Source organism: Jaculus jaculus, chromosome X (assembly GCF_020740685.1).
Source record: "Jaculus jaculus isolate mJacJac1 chromosome X, mJacJac1.mat.Y.cur, whole genome shotgun sequence".
In the NCBI taxonomy this organism is placed as follows: domain Eukaryota; kingdom Metazoa; phylum Chordata; class Mammalia; order Rodentia; family Dipodidae; genus Jaculus; species Jaculus jaculus.
In genome coordinates, this window is record NC_059125.1 from 114,202,483 (window position 1) to 114,222,532 (window position 20,050).

The window sequence follows — 20,050 nt, forward strand, 5'->3', positions numbered from 1 at the left end:
TTTATCTGTCTCTCTCAAATAAATAAATAAAAATAAAATATTAAAAAAAATAATATCCTATAAAAATGTGTTAATGGGCTGGAGAGATTGCTTAGCAGTTAAAATGCTTGTCTGCAAAACCTAAGGACCTGGGTTTGATTTCCCAGTACCCATGAAAAGCCAGATGTATGAGGGAGCACAGGTGTCTGAAAGTCATTTGCAGTGGCTGGAGGCCATGGCATACCCATTCTCTCCATCTATCTCTTTCTCTCATAAATAAATAAATAGATAGATAAATAAATAAATAAAATATTTGAAAACTGTGTTAATTAAAAATTTTAAAACTTTTGATGATCTCATTTCAAATCCTCACAATTCAAATTCCTATTACCAGGTAATGATAATAACATACTGAGACCTGAGACAGTCATTCATGTACTTTTCCCTGCTATTTTCAGTTTTTAGATTTTAAAACTAGATGCCTATAAATATTTCATCTTAAATTACTTTCCAGGATTAGAGGCCTAACTTTCAAACTTTATTTTAAAATATGTTGATGACCTACTGTATACCAAGTCATACACCTTCTATGTATGTCAACACCACTGGAACATTGGTGAACAACATTTACAATGTGTACTTCTTCCATAAAGCCACCTCAGGCCCAAAACTAAGAAAAACTAAATGAAGAAGAGAGAGGGAAAGAGGAAAATGAAATGAAGGAAGGAAGGAAGGAAGGAATAGAAGATAAAAGTGGGCCAGGCATGGTGGCATATGGCTTTAATTTCAACACTTGGAAGGCAGAGGTAGGAAGATCACTGTGAGTTTGAGGTCAGCCTGAGACTACATAGTGAATTCCAGATCAGCCTGAGCTAGAGTGAGACTCTACCTCAAGAAAACATAAAAATAAATAAATAGCCAACCAGAAGCAACTTATATAAGGAAAGGGGTTAAATTTATCTTACAGGTCCATGTGGTGGTATCAATCATGGCAGGACAAATAAGACAGGAACAGGAAGCCTGCATCACATCATCCCATCAGCAAGGAGGAAGTAGAGAGAGAGAAAGAGAGAGAGAAGGAAAGCAAATACCTAGAGACCAGCTGTAACTTCAAGGTCCACACCCCAATGACATACTTCCTTCAGCAAGGCTCCACATCTGAATGGTTCCCAAACAACACAAGCAGCTGGGGATGTGGGCATTTTCCACATACAACCACATCATTCTTCTAGTCTTGTGATTAAAAGCAACACTATTGACATAACTTATGCTTCAACACCTTTACAAAAGACAATGGGAGTTCCTATAACCTTAAAAATATATTTAGTCAATAATGCTTACACAGTGTACAATTTAGGAGTATCATGTGTGTAAAGTTTTATTAGAGTATTCCATATAATATGCTCCAAATGCTAGAACATTTCTGGGAGATTATCAGATCTGCCTCTTCTTTTCCAGTACTGTGATTATAGGTGTGCACTACTGGCCATTTATGCTGTGCTAGGGGTCAAACCCATAGCTTCATGCATTCCAGTAAAGTACTCTACCAACTGAACTAAATCCCTAGCATTGCTTTTGCCTGTAATACCACCTAAAAAATTCTACAAAGTCCATATACAAAATTAGTCCAATATCTTTACCTCAGAATATACTGAGAAATTCACTGGCTACTTCTCAAATTTTTAAATGAAATTAGCTTTGAAATACTAAAAGCATTTGTGTTATCAGAAAGGTACCTGTGGTGGTTTGATTCAGGTGTCCCCCATAAACTTAGGTGTTGTGAATGCTAGGTTCCCATCTGATGGAGATTTGGGAATTAATGCCTCCTGGAGGTGTTGTATTGTTGGGGGCAGGCTTATGGGTGTTACAGAGTTTCCTCATGCCAGTGTTTGGCACACTCTCATATGGTTGTTATTCTCCTGATGTTAGCCAGGGGGTGATGTCTACCCTCTGCTCATTCCATCGTTTCTCCTGCCATCATGGAGCTTCCCCATCCAGCCTATAAGCCAAAATAAACCTCTTTCCCCACAAGCTGTTCTTGGTTGGGTGATTTCTCCCAGCAATATGAACCTGACTTCAACAGTAAAGTTGGTACCAAGGAGTTGTGTCATTTGCTACTAGCCACCTAACTGTGTGACTTTGGCCTTTTGGAGATGATTTTCAAGAGAAATGTAAAAGGATTTGAGATCTTTGCCTAAGAGACGCCTTGCAGTTCTGTAAATACAGCTTGATGGACTATTCTGGTCAGAGTTGAAAGACCTGAATGCATGGCTTGTGAGGGTGAGAAACAGCTTTGCCTGTACTGGGCTAGAAGCAGTTTATGTGAGAGAATTGCTGTTATGCCCATGTCCTAAGAATTTGTGCAGGGTTGCATTGCATAGAAATGGACTGGTGTGAACAGAGGGATATAGAACAGAAAGAAACCTTTAGGCTGAAACTGCTACCTGTTCAGCAGCAATTAAATGATTACAGTCATTTAGATTGGGCTAGCTGACCTGCATTGGGGCAACAAAAAGAATGCAGACTCTTTTGAAGGGGTTTGAATGCTCAAGCAATGTCTTATTCTTCAAAGTCTACTTTATTCTCCCACCCCCCTGTATTAACAAATTGGCACCCTGTACCTGGTATTGTGGAGTATAAGAAATGCATGAAAGACAGGTCATTTAATTTGCAACATGGTCTTGTGCTTTGGAAACGGCCATGAGCTGTGTGAAACAGATACTAGATGCCTGCAATGGAGACCCAATGGAGCCATGAGGATGAACTGTGGTTTGCAGATGGCTGCTAAGCAAAGCTTCTGGCCCCAGATTTAGTTTTCCAGGACTTTGAGTAGCCTAGTTGGAGGCACAGAATTGGAACTCCAGAGACTTGTAGCTGGTTAGAATTATCAGATTTGGAGATTTGTCATTGGCTATAGTTGTTGTACTTAGAGCTACAGAGCTTGATGTTTGCTCTGTTTAAATCTTGCATTGGTTAAATATTTCTTTGCTATGCCCAATGCCATCTTTTGCAGTATGAGTGTTTATTCTGTACCACTATGTGTTTGGTGGGGGGATTTTTTGGTGTTATATCTCAGTTAAAAGATTTCAGACTATGGGAATGTTTGAACATCATTAGGACTGATAAAAAAAAAACTATGGAAACTTTTAAAGATGGACTAAATGCACTGCATTTTACATCATGGGTGGTTATCAGTTTATGGAGACCAGGGGCAGAATGTGGTGGCTTGATTCAGGTGTCCCCCATAATTAGGTGTTCTGCTAGGTTTCCAGCTGATGGGAGATTTGGGAATTAATGCCTCCTGGCAGAGATGTTTTACAGTCAGGTTCACATTGCTGGCAGAAATCATCCAACCAAGAGCAGCTTGTGGGGAAGAAAAGGTTTATTTTGGTTTACAGACTAAAGGGGATTCTCCAGTTGGCAGGGAAAACAATGGCATGAGAAGAGGGTGGACAACAGGAACAAAAGAGTGTGTCAAACACTGGCAAGGAGAAACTGGCTATAATACCCATAAGCCTGCCCCCCAACAATACACTGCCTCCAGGAGGCCTTAATTCCAATAACTCCATCAGCTGGAACCTAGCATTCAGAACACGTAAATTTATGGGGAACACCTGAATCAAACCACCACATGATGTATTGTTGGGGGTGGGCTTATGGGTGTTATAGCCAGTTTCCCCATGCTAGTGTTTGGCGCACTCTCCTATTGCTGTTGTCCACATTATGTTGGCAAGGGGGTGATGTCTACCCTCTCTCATGCCATCATTTTCCCCTGCCATCATGGAGCTTCCCCCTCAATTCTGTAAGCCAAAGTAAACCTCGTTTTTTCCAAAAAGATCCTCTTGGTTGGGTGATTTCTACCAGCAATGTGAACCTGACTGCAACAGTACCCATCCATGCCTTCTCACTCTCAAAGATTTGCTATGAGAGTGTTAGCAAGGGCATTTGAATGAGGCACATGAAAAAGGAAAAATAGGGAAAAAAATAGGACAATCTACACAACTCAAATTCTCTTTGGAAATAGTTTCTTTTCTGGTGTTTTTAACCACATGGTTAGTCATTTTGAAAGCACTTAAGATATATAAAATTCCACCACCACATTATTAGACTCAGCACACTGGTCAACATTTATTTCAGTCAAACCAACCTAGCCATTTTCCAATCTTCTGGCTAATGTTAGAATCCCAGTAAGTCTTGATCAAATAGGAATATTGCATGGCTCTTCAGTCAAAATGTTTAAGTGTCCTGATACATCATTAACCTAAATTGCATTTTTTTGTTCTTCAAAGAGAGATTGAAAGAGATTATGAATTATCATACTAAGGCTCCAGCCACTGCAATCGAACTCCAGATGTATGTGCCACCTTGTGCACATGCACAACCTTGTACATGTGTCACTTTGTGCATCTCACTTACATGGGATCTGGGGAGTCAGGCATGGTTCCTTAGGCTTCACAGGCAAGTGCCTTAACTGCTAAACTATCTCTCCAGCCCTCCAAATAGCACTTTTAGTACTGAGGTTGACCATATACTCTGATCTTTGAATAATTTCAAAATCATGTCATTAAATGAGTGGCCATCAGCTTCACAAATGACCTTGCAAGCAATGGAATGCCAGATTTAGATGGTTTGAAAGGGCTCATGATGGGGCACAGGGGTCTTCTGGACAGGAAGAAAGAAACTTTTAGAGAGCCACAGACATTCAGAAATGATAAATTTGCACCATAAATATTAAAAGTGATAATCTTCAAAGGGGAAAGTGGGGGGGAGGGAATTACCATGGCATATTTTTTTATAATCATGGAAAATGCTAATAAAAATTTAAAAATAAATAAATAAATAAATAAATAAAAGTGATAATCTCTTCTACCATACCAAAGAAATTCAGATCCAAGGCAGAGTTTGGTGTGAGTAATTTTAATTTTGAAACAAAAAGAAATAACTAGGCATGGTTGTGCATGCCTATAATCCCAGCAATCTGGAAGTTGGGGCAGGAGGATTACCAATTTAATGTCATGGTAGGCTACACACCAAGATGCTGTCTCAAAAAAAAAAAAAGAAAGAAAGAAAACAGGAAGGTAGGGAAAAGGAGGTGAGGGGAGAAAACTATATTCATATCTATTCATCTCTTTATCAACATAATTTCCCATTTTCTTTTATCAAAAGGTCATCATAAGGTGTACTTTATGTGAAAATGTACATGAACGCCAAGTGCTTTGAATGTTTCTGAGTCTTAAAGAACATAAATTAACATTAGAAAAAGGTCTGTGGGCTTGAGATGTAGTTCAGTTTGTAGAGTGCTTGCCTAGCATGTACAAAGCTTTGGGATTGATCCCCAGCACCACATAAACCAAATGTGGTCACATAACTGTAACTTCAGCCCTTAGGAGTTAAAGGCAGGAGGATCAGAAATTCAGGAACATCTTCAGCTACATAGTAAGTTTGAAGCCAGCCTGGGCTACATGAGACCCTGTCTTTTGAAACACCAGGTTGTGTTAAGCCTTCGGTTTAAATGTATTTACAAGACTCTGCATGCCAGTATGTATAGGCGGCACCCCATGACAGCAGGGGAGGGAGCTAGGTAAAAGCTCAATGTACAAAGTTGTTGGCAGACCTGTCTGACAAGTCTTTTAGTCTTCTGCCCTTTCTTTAGCACCTTGTTGGAAAACAACTCTTTCCAGACACCTCCAGGTGGGATGGCTGCCTTATAACTTAGATTAATTTACCACAATGCTGTGATAGTAGACTCGCTTTCTCTTCACATGAAAAAAAAGGCCATAAGGGATTTAGATGAATATGTTTGAGTATCTACCATATATTCATCTCACTCATTCAATAATCAGAGTATTATTTGTGGGAAATAAATATCTTGAATTTACCAGTGTTTTTGCCCCTCAATTCTAGCTTCAGCCTGAAAATTACCAGCAAAATTCCTGCTTTGCAGTCGCCACCTAGGGGAGAAAAGCAACCTTTACATGGGACTCTATTTTGTATGATTAAACAGCTTGGGAGAGTAGCAATAGTTCCCAAGTGTCTTAAACCTTCAAGGTGAACTTAATTGAATTTAAACCCCACAAAATAGGATATATCACCCAATACCTTGTGCAGAAAATGTGATCAAAGGAGGAAGGATCGGAAAGGCCAGAACTCATGTGAACTCTTCATGGTGACCAGTGTGTTGTGGTGTCCTAACCGGAGAGAAACAGGTACAAAAGTTAAATGTGAATGCAATGGTTTACAGATAAAATAACTACATATTTAAAATGGTCAGCTTGGATAGCATGAAAGATGTATACAGTTTTATTGATATACCATCATAATCTGGGCTTTGCACCTGTTTGACTAACAATTTCAATTGATATTGTCAATATGATTCTTTTTCCATGCCTGTAGAAATTCCATATGATGAAATTTTATAGCTTGTCCATAGGGAATTACTACAGCTTCCATTAGATATTCCCCCAATGTAGAGATTTATTTTATAGGGTCTACCTATGTAGCAATGGCTGGTCTGGAACTCACTATGTAGCTCAGGCTGGCTTTAAGTTCACCATCCTCCTGTCTCATTCTACTAAAGGCTGGAATTTAAGGCCTATGCCACCATACCTGGCTTCATTTTTTTCTGAAAGAGCGCTCTACACTATTATTATAAGAAAGAACACTATGAACATCTTTCTACAAAGCATTTAATATGTATTTGTTCAAAATATACTACCATATCAAAGTCAGGAATAAGCTTTTATGGCCCACTACATTAAGTCAAGGAATCAGGCCATCAGTAGAATCAACATGCCTGACTCCTTTTCAGCTCTGCTCATATTAGATCCCTTAATAAAAATTGGCACCTCAAAGTACCTTTAATTTGCATTTTACTTGATGTGGGCTGAAGATTCCATCAACCTTATGCTCATATTCAACTGCCTATCATTGTCTCCAATGGAATGTTCCTTGGCATTTCATCCAAACAAGTACACTAGAGCTCTTAATTTCTATCCCCCAAACCTGTCCTCTACTTTACACTTGCTCCCCCACCTATTAATTTCCATTTCCCTATGTAAAGCCATCTCCACATGTTGCAGCTACCTTCTCATTGCTGGCACAAAGCACTTTGCCCCTCCTGCATTTCTCCTCTCCAGTCCAGCCCCACTGGCATCTTTACTGTGCCACAATTTTATCAGATACAGTCCTTAGTGCCTTAGCACTTAGGGCCCCTCTCTTAGTAGTGCCTTCTGCCCTAAGATTTCCTCATAGCTGACTCCTTGTTCTTCTAATTTGATTTGAATTTCACCTCCTTAGAGATCTGTTCCTGAACACTCAAAATACTCATCACTTGGTAACATAACACCCTACTTTATTTTCACTTTAACACTGAGACTATCTAAGCATGATGTGTATCCATTAACTTGTCTTTGTCTCCCCTTCCCTTCCCTAAGAAGTATGCAAGCTCTATGAGGACAGAGAGTGTATGTCTGTTTCACCAATGTATCTTCAGGGCATGTTGTAAGTGGCAGATACTAGGAACTTAATAAGGCTAAATTTTGTCTAAAACTAAGACTCTGCTAGTAACTACTTTTCAAAGGTGCCACTTCTATACTTACAGTGCTAATGCACTATCACCTGAAAACATAGTGAAATGATAACGTAAGCTTGCATGTTCTTCTACACTTCTAGAGCTATTAACACTAATGAACATTCACATATAACTCAGGTACACTTACAAAGCAACTCATTCTGTTGTCACTTTGGGGGCTACAGTGGTTAAGTAACTATGGGTTCACCCTCAAAGAACTGAGTCTAGAAACTGAAATAAATTAAGACAATTAACTGGAATCTGAGGGGGGAGGGAAGTGTCGACTGCCATAAGAGTTTGCATAGGATACTTTGGTACACATATAAGCAATAATGGTCTTAACATTCCTTCACATGAAATGAATGTTAAAATCTTGGGAACATATTTTATGGGTTTCAAATGTGACTGCAGTGCTCCCTTCAAGAGTGTTGGAACACTCATATGAACAGTTGAACTTACCATAATAATTGGCCCACCAGATCCTGGTAGGCAGGGGCCATAAATGGATAGTAAGTGCCCTATATTTTCTAGACACACTTGTACAATGTTGAACAATGCCAACATAGAAGTGGCTTATACCTGCCTATCGAGAACATAATGAGTACATTCAGGGACTTCTAGATTGATAATTTTAGCATGATATTTTTAGTTGTTTTTTTTTCTGAGTTTTTCACCCTGAATTCTTTTTTTACAAGTTTGACCCAGATCCTGTATTCATCTGGTAGTCAGCTGAAAGAAAATCTAAGTCTAAGTAAAGGACAATGGTAAACAAAGACTCAACAGAATATGTGTGCCTGGAGCCCTAACATAGCGTGTTTTCAGTACCAAGCCATAGGATAAGAATTTCCTATATGTGATACTCATTCCCTGACACTCTTTCATAATGATGTCCGCAGCATTTGTATGTGTGATTATTCTCACTCCATAGAGACAGCGCTACCATAGGTTGGGACAATTCCCTAGTTACATAGTAAGGCAAGAAGATAATCTTGAAATGGAGTCTTCCTGAATTGGGCTTATGAGCCCAGGGCCTACAGAACCAGCTGGTCCCAAGAATGGAACCTGGGGACTGAGCAAAAGAAGTAGACTTGCCTACATTCCCCCTACCCACCCACCCCCACCCACCCACCATCCCAGCTAAGAGAGTCCATTCTACAAAGCTCTGTCTTCTGTAAGTGAAACAGCCAGACCTTCTAGAATTTCATGGTAAATTGAAGATCCTTGTTTATGTTGATATCTCCAGCATTTTCAATGTTGATCCCTAAATTCAATTGCTGTTTTTGAATAGTTCATAGGCTTCGGCATACCTACTGAAAGCTGAATTAGACCCAGTGCCCCCCCCCCCCCCCGCGCAGCTTGCATTTTCTGAACACTATACCCAGGAATCTGCTAGGGTGCATGCATTTGGTATTCCCCAGGGGGGCAGGAAATTACAAAAACAAGAACTATGTATACAGAAAACCGAGCAAGCTCCTCAAGAGAAGCGGGATATGGTGTCTCATGCCTGTTAATTCCAGCACTGTGGAAGCTGAGGCTGGATACTGTCATGAGTTCAAGGACAGCCTGGGCTACAGAGTTTAGTTCCAGGTCAGTTTGGCTACAGTGAAATCCTGCCAAAATAATGATGATGATGATGATGATGATGATGATGATGATGAAAGGAACTGAGTATAGTGATTTACAACTTTAATCCCAGAATTCAGGAGGCTAAGGTAGGAGAATGCCCTTGAGTACAAGACCAGTCTGAAGAAAGGACTGGGGAGATGGCTCTGCAGTTAAGGGCACTTGCTTGCAAAGTCCACTATCCTAGGTTCAATTCTCTGGCCATGCACCTAAAGCTGAATGCAAATAGTGGCACAGAAGATACTGTTACACCACTCCCCCACCCCCAACACACATGTAAATAAATGAATGAATTTTTTATAAAGAAAGTGGGCTGCAGAGATGGCTTAGCAGTTAAAGCTAAGAATGCTTTTTGAATCTCCAGGTCCCATGTAGCCAGATGCAAAAGTGACACAAGCATGCAATGTCACACATGTGCACAACAGGGCACATGTGTCTGGAGTTTGTTCACAGCAGCTGAAAGGCCCTGACATACCCATTCTCTAGTCCTCTCTTCCTTTTTCTCTATCTATCTCTCATGAAAATAAAATAATGATTTTTTTAAAAGGACCAGTTAAAGGAACTTGCTTCTCAGCCTGGGTTCAATTCCCATGCCAACCACATAAGCCAGATGATAAAAAAGCACAAGCATCTGGTGTTTGTTTGCAGTGCAGTGGCCATAGGCCTTGGAGAACACACACACACACACACACACACACAATATTAAGTACTTCTCTCTCACAAAGGCAGGGGTGCATACTGGTAAAATAGATGTATAGCTAGTCTCAGCAGCAGACAGCTGCTTCAGTGTTTGGAATCTCTCTGTGTGTCTCTCTGCCCCCCCCACACACACACATAAGAATTTGAAGTACACACACACATCACCACCACCACCACCACCATTTTGTATACAACCTGTTCCTTGATTCCACCATTTCTAAGTATCAAGCTCTACCTTTCTTTTGATGCTGAAGGTGACTCATGAAGCCAGTGGAAGGTTATGTGGCTGTGATAGGGAACCTGGACAAATGGATCACACTGAAGGTTATATTTCTGGCTAAGAATAAATGGAAAACATGTAATCCATTTCAGAAGGCAAGATGGTCTCTATGTGCCCTGCCCCTCCTCTATATGACTCCCCTTCAAATCAGCCCTCTCCATCCTGTAATGTACATAAAAGCTGGGAACCCCCAAGCACCAGGTAAGTAAGTACTTTGTGATTAACAAGAATTGAAGGACAAAATATTTTCATGAAAATTACTCCAAACTTCATATCACTCCAGGTTTTGAGGTGATGTGTACCCACACACTAAATTTTTTAAAAAGCACAGAAAAATTTGCCTACTAGAATGACACATGCTTTTAAAGGCAAGCAAACAAGCAAACAGAAAATAGACCTTGAGAGATCCCAGCCACATTATCCCAAATAATGGTTTTCTGAACATAAAAGCTGAGCCCTATCATCATGCCGCACAATTTCACACTCTTTCAAAGGCAGGAGCTCTCAAACTTAGATCAGAGGCAGAAAATTAAAAATAAAAAAAAAAACATAGGACAAAAGGCGTATACTGGGCTGGAGAGATGGCTCAATGGTTAAGGGTACTTTCTTACAAAGCCTGGCAACCCCAATTCAATCCTCCCCCAAATCCACATAAGGTTTTGACTCCAATTGGTAAATGTATCTGTAATGTCACTGCACCTATGACAATGGGGCAAGGCCAGGAGAATCCAAAGCTCACAGGCCAGTTAGGCTGGTGATAGTTTGGAGAGACAAAACAGGAGAGATCCTGAATCAAAGAAGATAGAAGAAGAGCACAGACACCTGAAGGTTGTTCTCTGACAACCAGGCACATGCTGCGCACACACACACACACACACACACACACACACACAAATAATTTTTCAATGTACGTGATCTGGGCTGGGGAGATGACTCAGCAGCTAAGACCGCTTTTGCTTAAGCATGAGGGCCTCTGTGGCCATAAACAACCAAGTTTAACTCCCCAGGAACCCACCTAAAAAGCTAGGCATGGCCACACATGTCTGTAATCCCTGTGAGGGGGAAGACCAGAGAATCTGGGGTTTACTGTTAGGGAAGACTCTATCTCAAGGAACTACACAGATGAATAATAAGAGGATACCCAACATTCTCCTCTAGCCTCTGCACACATGTGCATGGGGTGCAAGCATATACAGGCATGCACTACACATCACATGCATTCCAGGTGCACCAAAAATGGGTGATTAGGGAAAACGAAAAGGACTAGCTTGTTCTCATGCTGGAATACAGCATTCCAATTCAAGTTATCTCTTGGGTTAACAGCATTCAAAAGTCCTCAGGTGGTCAAATGTAAAGGCACCAGTCCTAAGACCAACACATTCAGAGATGGTTAATTCCCCTATACTGTGAGTCTCCCCAACCTGCTTCTTTCCCTCATCCCTTTGCATATCCACGCAAATTGTTTCCAGTTTGATTAGTCCTGGAGACCAGGAACCTTCAAAGCATCAAATGTAAAAAAGGAGGGCTGGAGAGATGGTTTACTGTTTAAGGTGCTTGCCTGTGAAGCCTAAGGACCCACGTTTGACCCTCCAGGTCCCACATAAGCCAGATGCACAGTGACAGTGACACAAGTGTGCAAGGTTGCACATGCACACAAGGGGTTGCACGGTCTGGAGATCTACTGCAGTGGCTGGAGGCTCTGGTATGCCAATTCTCCCTCCCCCCCCCCACCTCTCTTATTAAAAAAGGCAGTCTGTTGGGCTTGCCTTTAAAAAAATGTAAAGAAGGAACTGGCACCAGTCCTATGAACCAATGCGTTTGGGGATGGTTTATTCCCCTACAGCATTAGTGTACTCAACTTGCTTCTTCCCCTCCCCCTCTGCACATCAACCGAAGCTCCAGACTCTGGGAGGCCCTGCTCTTTTGATCAAATTGATACGACCTGGACACTTCAAGAGCATCTTGAGCAGCCTAACTCACCAAGACCCTGGTTGTCATGGGGAGGTGGGGAAGGAGGCAGAACCCTGCTAGGAATTATCTGAATGTGGCAGAAGCAGGAAGAACGGGGAAAGCCTGAGCCGTTGGCTTGTGCACCAAGCAAGAGAGGGTACCTTTCTGTTCTCCTAACCCTCCTGCGGCTCCTGCCACCATATCCTAGGAGAATGAATGCCTCCAGTGACCTCGGCAGCAGCGGAGTTCCTAGCGCCCCCTTGTGCGGCACCAAGGCCCGAGAGAGCAGAGTGCAGCCTCCTAGTCTAGGGTGAAGCAAGAGGACCAGCAGAAGATCCTAAGGGACATCTCTGGAAAACCTGACTCTGCTGGGGCAGGGCGAGTGACAGAGATGCTCAGCCTATCCCCTCCCCTAACCTCACCGAGGGTCCGGCTTGGCCGGGTCGGCCAGGTACCCGCAAACGCAGTAGGCCAGAGCGGTCAGCCAACTGAGACGCAGCGGGACGTGGCCGCCTTCTGGACTAGCAGAGCCACCGGCATTTACCGCGAGCCTAGGGAGCCGCGGTGTCTCCACTCCCGGCTCCGCTGGGACAGCGGGACTGCCCGCCGCCGCCTCCCTCCCTCCAGCCGCCGCAGACCCTACCACCAAGGCTTCCAGTTACTCTCTGCGACCGCCGGCGAGGCCAGCTGTTGAATGGCTCAGGTCGCGACACAGAAGCGTCCTCGCAGCATCCCAGTAGGCGACGCAGGCGCGCCTCCTCAGTGACAACGCCCCGCGCACCCCTCGCCTGGCTGTGGCTCAGATGAACTCACACGGCTGCTTCCTGGGCTCCAGGTTGCGGGGCTCCGGCCTATGGGTTGCGGAGCTCGGGGCTTCGGGGCTGCGGAGCTGTGGGCCGGCCTACCTATCTGCTCGCCAACCTCAGGGGCTCTCACCAAACTAATTCCCTCCCCTCGCCAGCTCTGCCCCCGCTAGCTGCCATCCCTCAGCTTGCCCGCAGAACCAATGGCAACAACAGACTAGACCCGCCCCTTGGTTTCCCCAGGGCCAATCATCTTCCCCTAAGCAACAATTCAAGTAATCATGCCCTTTCTCATGCTGCGAAGCCCCAGTCCACGTTTATCCCGTGTAAAAGGTTCTGACCCCTCCCAGTTACATGATTCCAAATCTTCACCCATGTTCTGACCCTTCCCAGTTTCACCATTTAGAGGCAGCAATTTACCTAATCTGCAGGAAATGCCTCTTCCCCAACCCCCAGTCTATTTTCTTCGAAGAAACTAGTATGAAGCCAGAACTGGGGCGTGGTGGCACATGCCTTTAATCCCAATGCTCTGGAGGCAGAGGTAGCAGAATTGCTACGAGTTTGAGGCCAGCCCGAGACTGCATAGTGAATTCAAGGTCAACCTGAGCTACAGCAAGAACCTACCTGGAAAAACCAAAAGAAAAGAAAAAAAAAAAAAGTCAGGACTGGAAAGATGGCCCAAAGGTTAACTGGCTGGCAGGGTTTAATTCCCCAGTACCCACGTAAATCCAGATGCACAAAGTAGTACATGCTTCTGGACTTTGTAGTAAAGAAGCCCTGGCGTACCGATTCTAACACACACTCTCTCTTTCTCTCTTTCTCTCTCTCTCTCTCTCCCTCTCTGCCTCTTTTTGGGGAGGGGGTTGTTTTTTGTTTTTATTTTTTATTGACAACTTCTATACTTACAGACAATAACCCATGGGATTTCCCTCTCCTCCCCCACTTTCCCCTTCATAACTCTGCTTTCCATCATATCCCTTCCCTCTCTCCATTAGTCTTTCTTCTAATTTGATGTCATCACCTTTTTCTCCTATTATGGGGGTCTTGTGTTAGGTATTGCTAGGCACTGCCAGGTCATGGAAATCAAGACCAATTTCTGTCTGGACAGTTGCACTGTAATGAGTGGGGTACCCTTCCTTTGGCTCTTACATTCTTGGTGCCACCTCTTCTGCAATGGACCCTGAGCTTTGGAAGGTATGATAGAGATGTTTCAGTGCTGGACTCTCCTCCATCCCTTCTTCTCAGCACTGTGTTGCCTTTTGGGTCATCCCAGTGGTCATCACCATCTGAAAAGAGAAGCTTCTCTAACCAGAAGTGAGACTAGCATTAATATATGAATATGAACATTAAATGTAATGCTTTCAGGGCAGTTTGGTGAGAATAATATATACATTTATCCAGACAAGAGTAGGCTTTATACCCCTGAGGCTCATGACCTCCTCTGCCACAGGCTTTTTAATTTTTTTGTGTTTATTTTTAGTTATTTATTTGAGAGGGACAGACAGAGAGAGAAAGAAGCAGAGAGAGAAAGAATGGGCACACCAGGGCCTCCAGCCACTGCAAATGACCTCCAGATGCATGCACCACCTTGTGCATCTGGCTAACGTGGGACCTGGGGAATCAAACCTCAAAACAGGGTCCTTAGGATTCACAGGCAAACACTTAACCGCTAAGCAATCTCTCCAGGCCCTGCCATAGCCATTTGATTAGGTTTTGAGTACCAGGCATTTATTCCCTCCCACAGAGAGGGCTTCCAGTCCAATAAGAGAGCAGTTGGTTTCCCCCAGAGCAGACATGCCACTATTGCACTCATTCGGTCATGTGGCCTGTCTGGCCAAACTTGAGGCTTCCAGTGTCTACTGTTTTCACCACTGATGATTTCTGTCTCCAATAGGGCTGCATACAGTGCAGTTTTTTCCAGCTTTCAGTCGGCTTGTCTAGAGGGAGGTTTTCTGCCCAGCACCAGCTTGATTTCTCAGTGACTTTGTTCCTCAGGCATGTGAAGTCTTCAGTAATAGGGTCTTACCATCTGTTTCTCAAGGGAAACCAAGGGCTTTGGCAATAGCCCATAATGTTTTGGAGGCAACAGGGAACTCCCTGGTCAATGACTCATTGGAAGGTATCCCATTCCTGGCACTGAAAATTTTCTAGTAAGAATCTATGGCTTCTGGATGTGCCATTATTCAAAAAAGTAGGTTTTCATATAGCTTATTCAAAATATCTTGAATTTTGATTGACCCCCCCCTGCCCTTATTTTACACAATCTCTTCCCCCTAAGTCCTTCCCTCTCCTCCCTCCCTTAAAGCTTACTGGCCTCTGCTACCGACTTTTGGTTCCAGCTCACACATAAGTCTAAACATTTGTAGCTAGGATCCACATATGAGAGACATGCGACATTTGGCTTTCTGGACCTGGGTAAGTCCAGAGGCAGGATTTCACTCTAGCCCAGGCTGACTTGGAATTTTCAGGGTGGCTTTGAACTCATGGTGATTCTTCTACTTCTGCCTCCCAAGTGCTGGGATTAAAGGTGTGTGCCACCATGCCCGGTTCTCTCTGCCTCTTTTTGTCTCTCTTTCTCTCTTAAATAAATAAAAATAATTAAAAGAAAAACAAACCACAGAGGTTGGGGATTTATCTCAGTGGCAGGGTGCTTGCTTGCTAAGCATAAAGCCCAGAGTTAAATCTCCAGTACTGAAAACAAACAAACAAATAAATATTAAGGAAATAAACTGATAAAGCAAACCAAGGCTGGAGAGATGGGCCAACCATTAAAGCACTTGCCTACAAAGCCTAAGGACTGGGGTTTGACTCCCCAGTACCCACGTAAAGCCAGATGCACAAGGTGGTGCATGTGTCTGGAGTACATTTGCAGTGGATAGAGGCCCTAATACGCCAATTTTCTCTCCTCCCCTTTTTCTAATAAATAAATAAAAAAAAATTTTAAAGAAAACCAGAGAGGTACAGTTGCAGTCAGTTGTTTATGTTTGTTTTCTTCTTGTCATTTGTTCCAATTACAGGGCAACATCTGGGAACCACTGACCTCCCTGGCTCTCTGGATTGCCACTTGGGTCATTGACAGCCTTGACCCTTGACCCTAACTTGATCCAACAATTTGAAGACCATTCCTCTAGCCCTCTGTTCCTCTAGACTCAGTTGCTGCAAAGATATAAGTTCAGGCTGCTTTTTAAAAAAATTTTGTTCATTTTTATTTATTTATTATTTGAGAGTGACAGAAAGAGAAAGAGGCAGATACACACACAGAGAGAGACAGAATGGGCGTGCCAGGGCTTCCAGCCACTGCAAACGAACTCCAGGTGCATGCGCCCCCTTGTGCATCTGGCTAACGTGGGTCTTGGAGAATTGAGCCTCGAACCAGGGTCCTCAGGCTTCATAGGCAAGCAAGCGCTTTACTGCTAAGCCATCTCTCCAGCCCGTCAGGCTGCTCTTTGAATTTAAGCCAATCTGTTTATAACTTTTGAAAGTAGCTTCACCCTTCCTCCATACCACCACCCCACAGCACAGTACTTTCAGTACAGAGCAGACCAGAGTGGTCACAACCTTTGTCTAGACAACCTTTGAGCTTGAGCTCCCTAAAGTGGCATTAAGTCAACACTTACAAGACTTATTGTCAGCTCTCTTCTCAGGGATATTTCTCACAGTGACTGCTATTAAAGTTAAGTTTTCTGCTTGATTAGCTGGAATGGGGCAGTGGTGCTAATTTCATCCTTCTGCCAAGACCTCTGCTGTTCATTTTTTGGTCCTTAATATATCTTCACCTCTGCTTGCTACTTCTGTTTGTGTTCAAACCCTCACCCTATTTGCAAAACTGCCACAGACCTCTCACTTGTCACCTTACCCCTAGGCTTTCACCCTCTGGCGGGGCTCCCAATACTCCTCTCCTTATCTATTTCACACTAGATGCCAGAACTCTGGCTCAGAAACACAATAAAATTCCCACACCAATTTAAAGGACCACTCCAGCTACCAATTATTTTCTACTTCCCTCCCATTCCCATTGCTCTTAGGATAAGATCCCCACCCACCCAAGTGCAAGTAAAACCCTTGGCAACCGGGCTTCACCTGCCCTACCTCATTCCTAGGTATCCCACCTCCATCTCTGAACACTCTATACTTAGATAAACTCAATTTCCTGTTGTTTCTCAAATAAGCTATGGTTTTACTTTCACACCAAGTCTAGAATAACCTTCTCCCTACCATACTAGACCTGACTCATTGATATATTTTTTTTATTTACTGAACAAATATGTCATGAACATCCACTGAGTGTATACTGGGGATATAAAGCATGTAAGAATTTTAAAAAAAATATGTAGGGGGCTTGAGAGATGGCTCCACAGATTAGCTGCTTGCCTGTAAAGCCTAAGGACCTGGGTCCAATTTCCCAATACCCATGTAAAGCCAGGTGTGCAAAGTGACACATGCATCTGGAGTTCATTTGCACTGGCTAAAAGGCCCTGACAAGCCAATTCTCCCTCTCCTCCCCTCCCTCTTCCTATTTCTCTGTCACATAAATAAAATGTTTCTAAATGTGTAGGATTTAGAGTTAAATACCTCTATTCTTTAAGTATGTAATAATTTTTGTGTGTTATTTTTCTTGTAAAATATAGATACAAATATACTTTACTTGACATTACCACACAGACCTCAAAGCTGCTAGTTGATTTTGCTTGGTAGGGGTTTGGGAATTAAAACCCAGGGCTTCATACATGGCAGGTAGGCTCTCTACCACTGAGCTGCACCCCCAAACAAAGGCAGCTAATTGCAAAAATTGCTTTGGACTACAAAGGAATGAAGGTTTGGTAAAAAATGAAATACATTTTCTCCCCTGTTGAATATCATTAAATGTTAAACCAATTCCATTAAGGTTGGCAGTTTGAAGGGATTATGGACCTTTTATTTTATATTCAGTTTAACTTACAAAAATACTTTATTTTAATGCTCCCTTGTTATGATTGTGCTGAAGTTTTATCTCCTTTCATTTATTAGATCAGATAAGCCATCTATAACATACTACAGTTGTGTTAATATTTGAGTCTCAATAGCACATGAATGGAGCATTTGTTTTAAACAGGAACCAATTATAATTATGTACTACCAGAACTTTGGAATTAAACAGGATTTTAAAATTAATTTAGTGAAACACTAGGTGCTTGAATTACTGTGTAGGCAGCTAGCCATGTTGCTTATGACATTTTCAGTTCCCTGGCCTCTGAAAGCATGCTTTATTGCTAATGTAAAAACATATGGGGTCTACACAGCTGAGTTCACACTTGGAGTAATTTGGAGGGTATCTAGAATGCTTCTCCCTATAGTCAGTCAGTCTCTCTCTTTCTCTCTCTCTCTCTCTCGTTTGTTCAAGGTAGGGTCTCACTCTAGCCCAGGCTGACCTGTAGTTCAGGCTGGCATCAAACTCACAGTGATCCTCCTACCTCTGCCTCCTGCATACTTGGATTAAAGGTGTGCACCACCATATCAGGACCTAATTTTTTAAATTTTTCTTTCTTTCTTTCTTTCTTTCTTTCTTTCTTTCTTTCTTTCTTTCTTTCTTTCTTTCTCTTTCTTTCTTTCTTTGTAAGGAGAGAGAACGAGAATGGGTACACCAGGGCCTCTTGCCACTCATATACATGAGCCAATTTGTTCATCTGGATTTATGTTGATACTGGAGAACTGAACATGGGCAAACAGGCTTTGCAAGCAGCACCTTTAACCACTAAGACTAGAGGCGGTGGAGATGTTTTAGCGGGGTATTTCAAGACAGTGTCTCACTATAGCTCAGGCTGGCCTGAAACCCACTCTGTAGCTCAAGACTGGCCTTGAACTCACTGAGATTTCCTACCTCAGCATCCTGAGTGCTAGGTTTAACGACAGGCCCTGGGATGCTTTTCCATTGATTTTTCTTCAAAGTTCAATGTGTGCTCATAACCTATTCTTTTCACCTTGGGCATCTGGCTTTACATGGGCACTGGGGAATCGAACCCCAGTCCTTAGGCTTTGCAGGCAAGCATCTTAACCGCTGAGCCATCTCTCTAGCCTGAACCTCCTCTTTTCAAATGCAAAACTCATTTGGAAAAATCACATGCTAATTATGTACTAGTTTTTAACATCTAGCATAAGGAAAGCAGCAGGACTTCATGGAAAATAAAAGGGTACTTGTAATGAATTGCAGCTTTCAAAATGCATCATGTTGTATCCTTATAATAACTTTGCTAAATATCTTGATTTCTATTTTAGCAGAGGAAGAAGCTACAAGCCATTTGGATTGAATCATTTCTTAAAGTATTTGAATTCTAGTTCTGCCTTTGATTCTTGGGAAAATAACCATGCTACTCTAGGACTCAATTTACCCATCAATAAAATCAGATGTTTCTTTGCAAGGATCCTTTCCGTTTTGTCTATAATCCCCGCATTCTTGCTTGCTGAGATCAAGGCACTGGGATGTGGGGGTGATTGGGCATTTTAATAGGGCCAGGAAATCATTCTGGTACCAGCAGTACTTTCTGGAAAGGACATGATTTGATAGAATGCCAATGCAGAGAAGGAAGACAGTGAGATATATACACACACACACTAAAAATCCAACTTGGGCTGGGGTGATGGCTTAGTGAGTAAAGTGCTTGCCACACAAACATGAGGACCTGCATTCAGATCTCCAGGACACAGGTAAAAGCTCTAAAATCCTAGCACTGGGGAAGTAGAGATAGGAAGAGCCCCGGAACTTGCTGGCCAACTAGTCTAACCTAAACAGTGAGTTCTGGATTTGGTGAGAGGCCCTGTATAATTTTTAAAAAATAAAATAAAATGAAAGAGTAATTGACAAAAACACCTGACATTGACCTCTGGCCTCCACATACACATGCACACATGTGCATGAAAATCCCCACACAAACATACATATACACATACACACCCCAAAAATAAAAGATATAAAAATTTAAAAATCCAACTCTGCTTCATTAGTCTTGTAAGCAAATCTTGATTAAAGAGTACTCTGGTAAACTATTTGATCAAATTGAAAGAATAATAATCAAAATAAATTATAATTAAAAATCTATGCTTCATGGTAGCACACACCTTTAATCCCAGCACCTAGGAAGCAGAGGTAGGAGGATCACTGTGAGTTCAAGG

General features: G+C 42.4%; 1 protein-coding gene across 6 annotated transcripts in view; it reads right to left on the bottom strand.

Moving 5' to 3' along the window:
- Nucleotides 1–20,050, bottom strand: part of LOC101617494 (A-kinase anchor protein 17B-like) — a 78,187-nt gene that overhangs the window by 39,358 nt on the left and 18,779 nt on the right. For 2 of the 6 annotated variants that reach the window (XM_045140969.1, XM_045140965.1), the window contains exons 1-2: nt 12,915–13,046; nt 6,079–6,167 (exon numbers count right to left, since the gene is read on the bottom strand). In XM_045140969.1, the coding sequence (XP_044996904.1) occupies nt 6,079–6,131 (53 nt within the window). In that variant the 5' untranslated portion in view covers nt 6,132–6,167; nt 12,915–13,046. Of the gene's footprint in view, nt 1–6,078; nt 6,168–12,744; nt 12,845–12,914; nt 13,047–20,050 lie in introns of those variants that run through there. The other 4 variants (XM_045140967.1, XM_045140966.1, XM_004672616.2 and 1 more) reach the window with 4 other exon arrangements.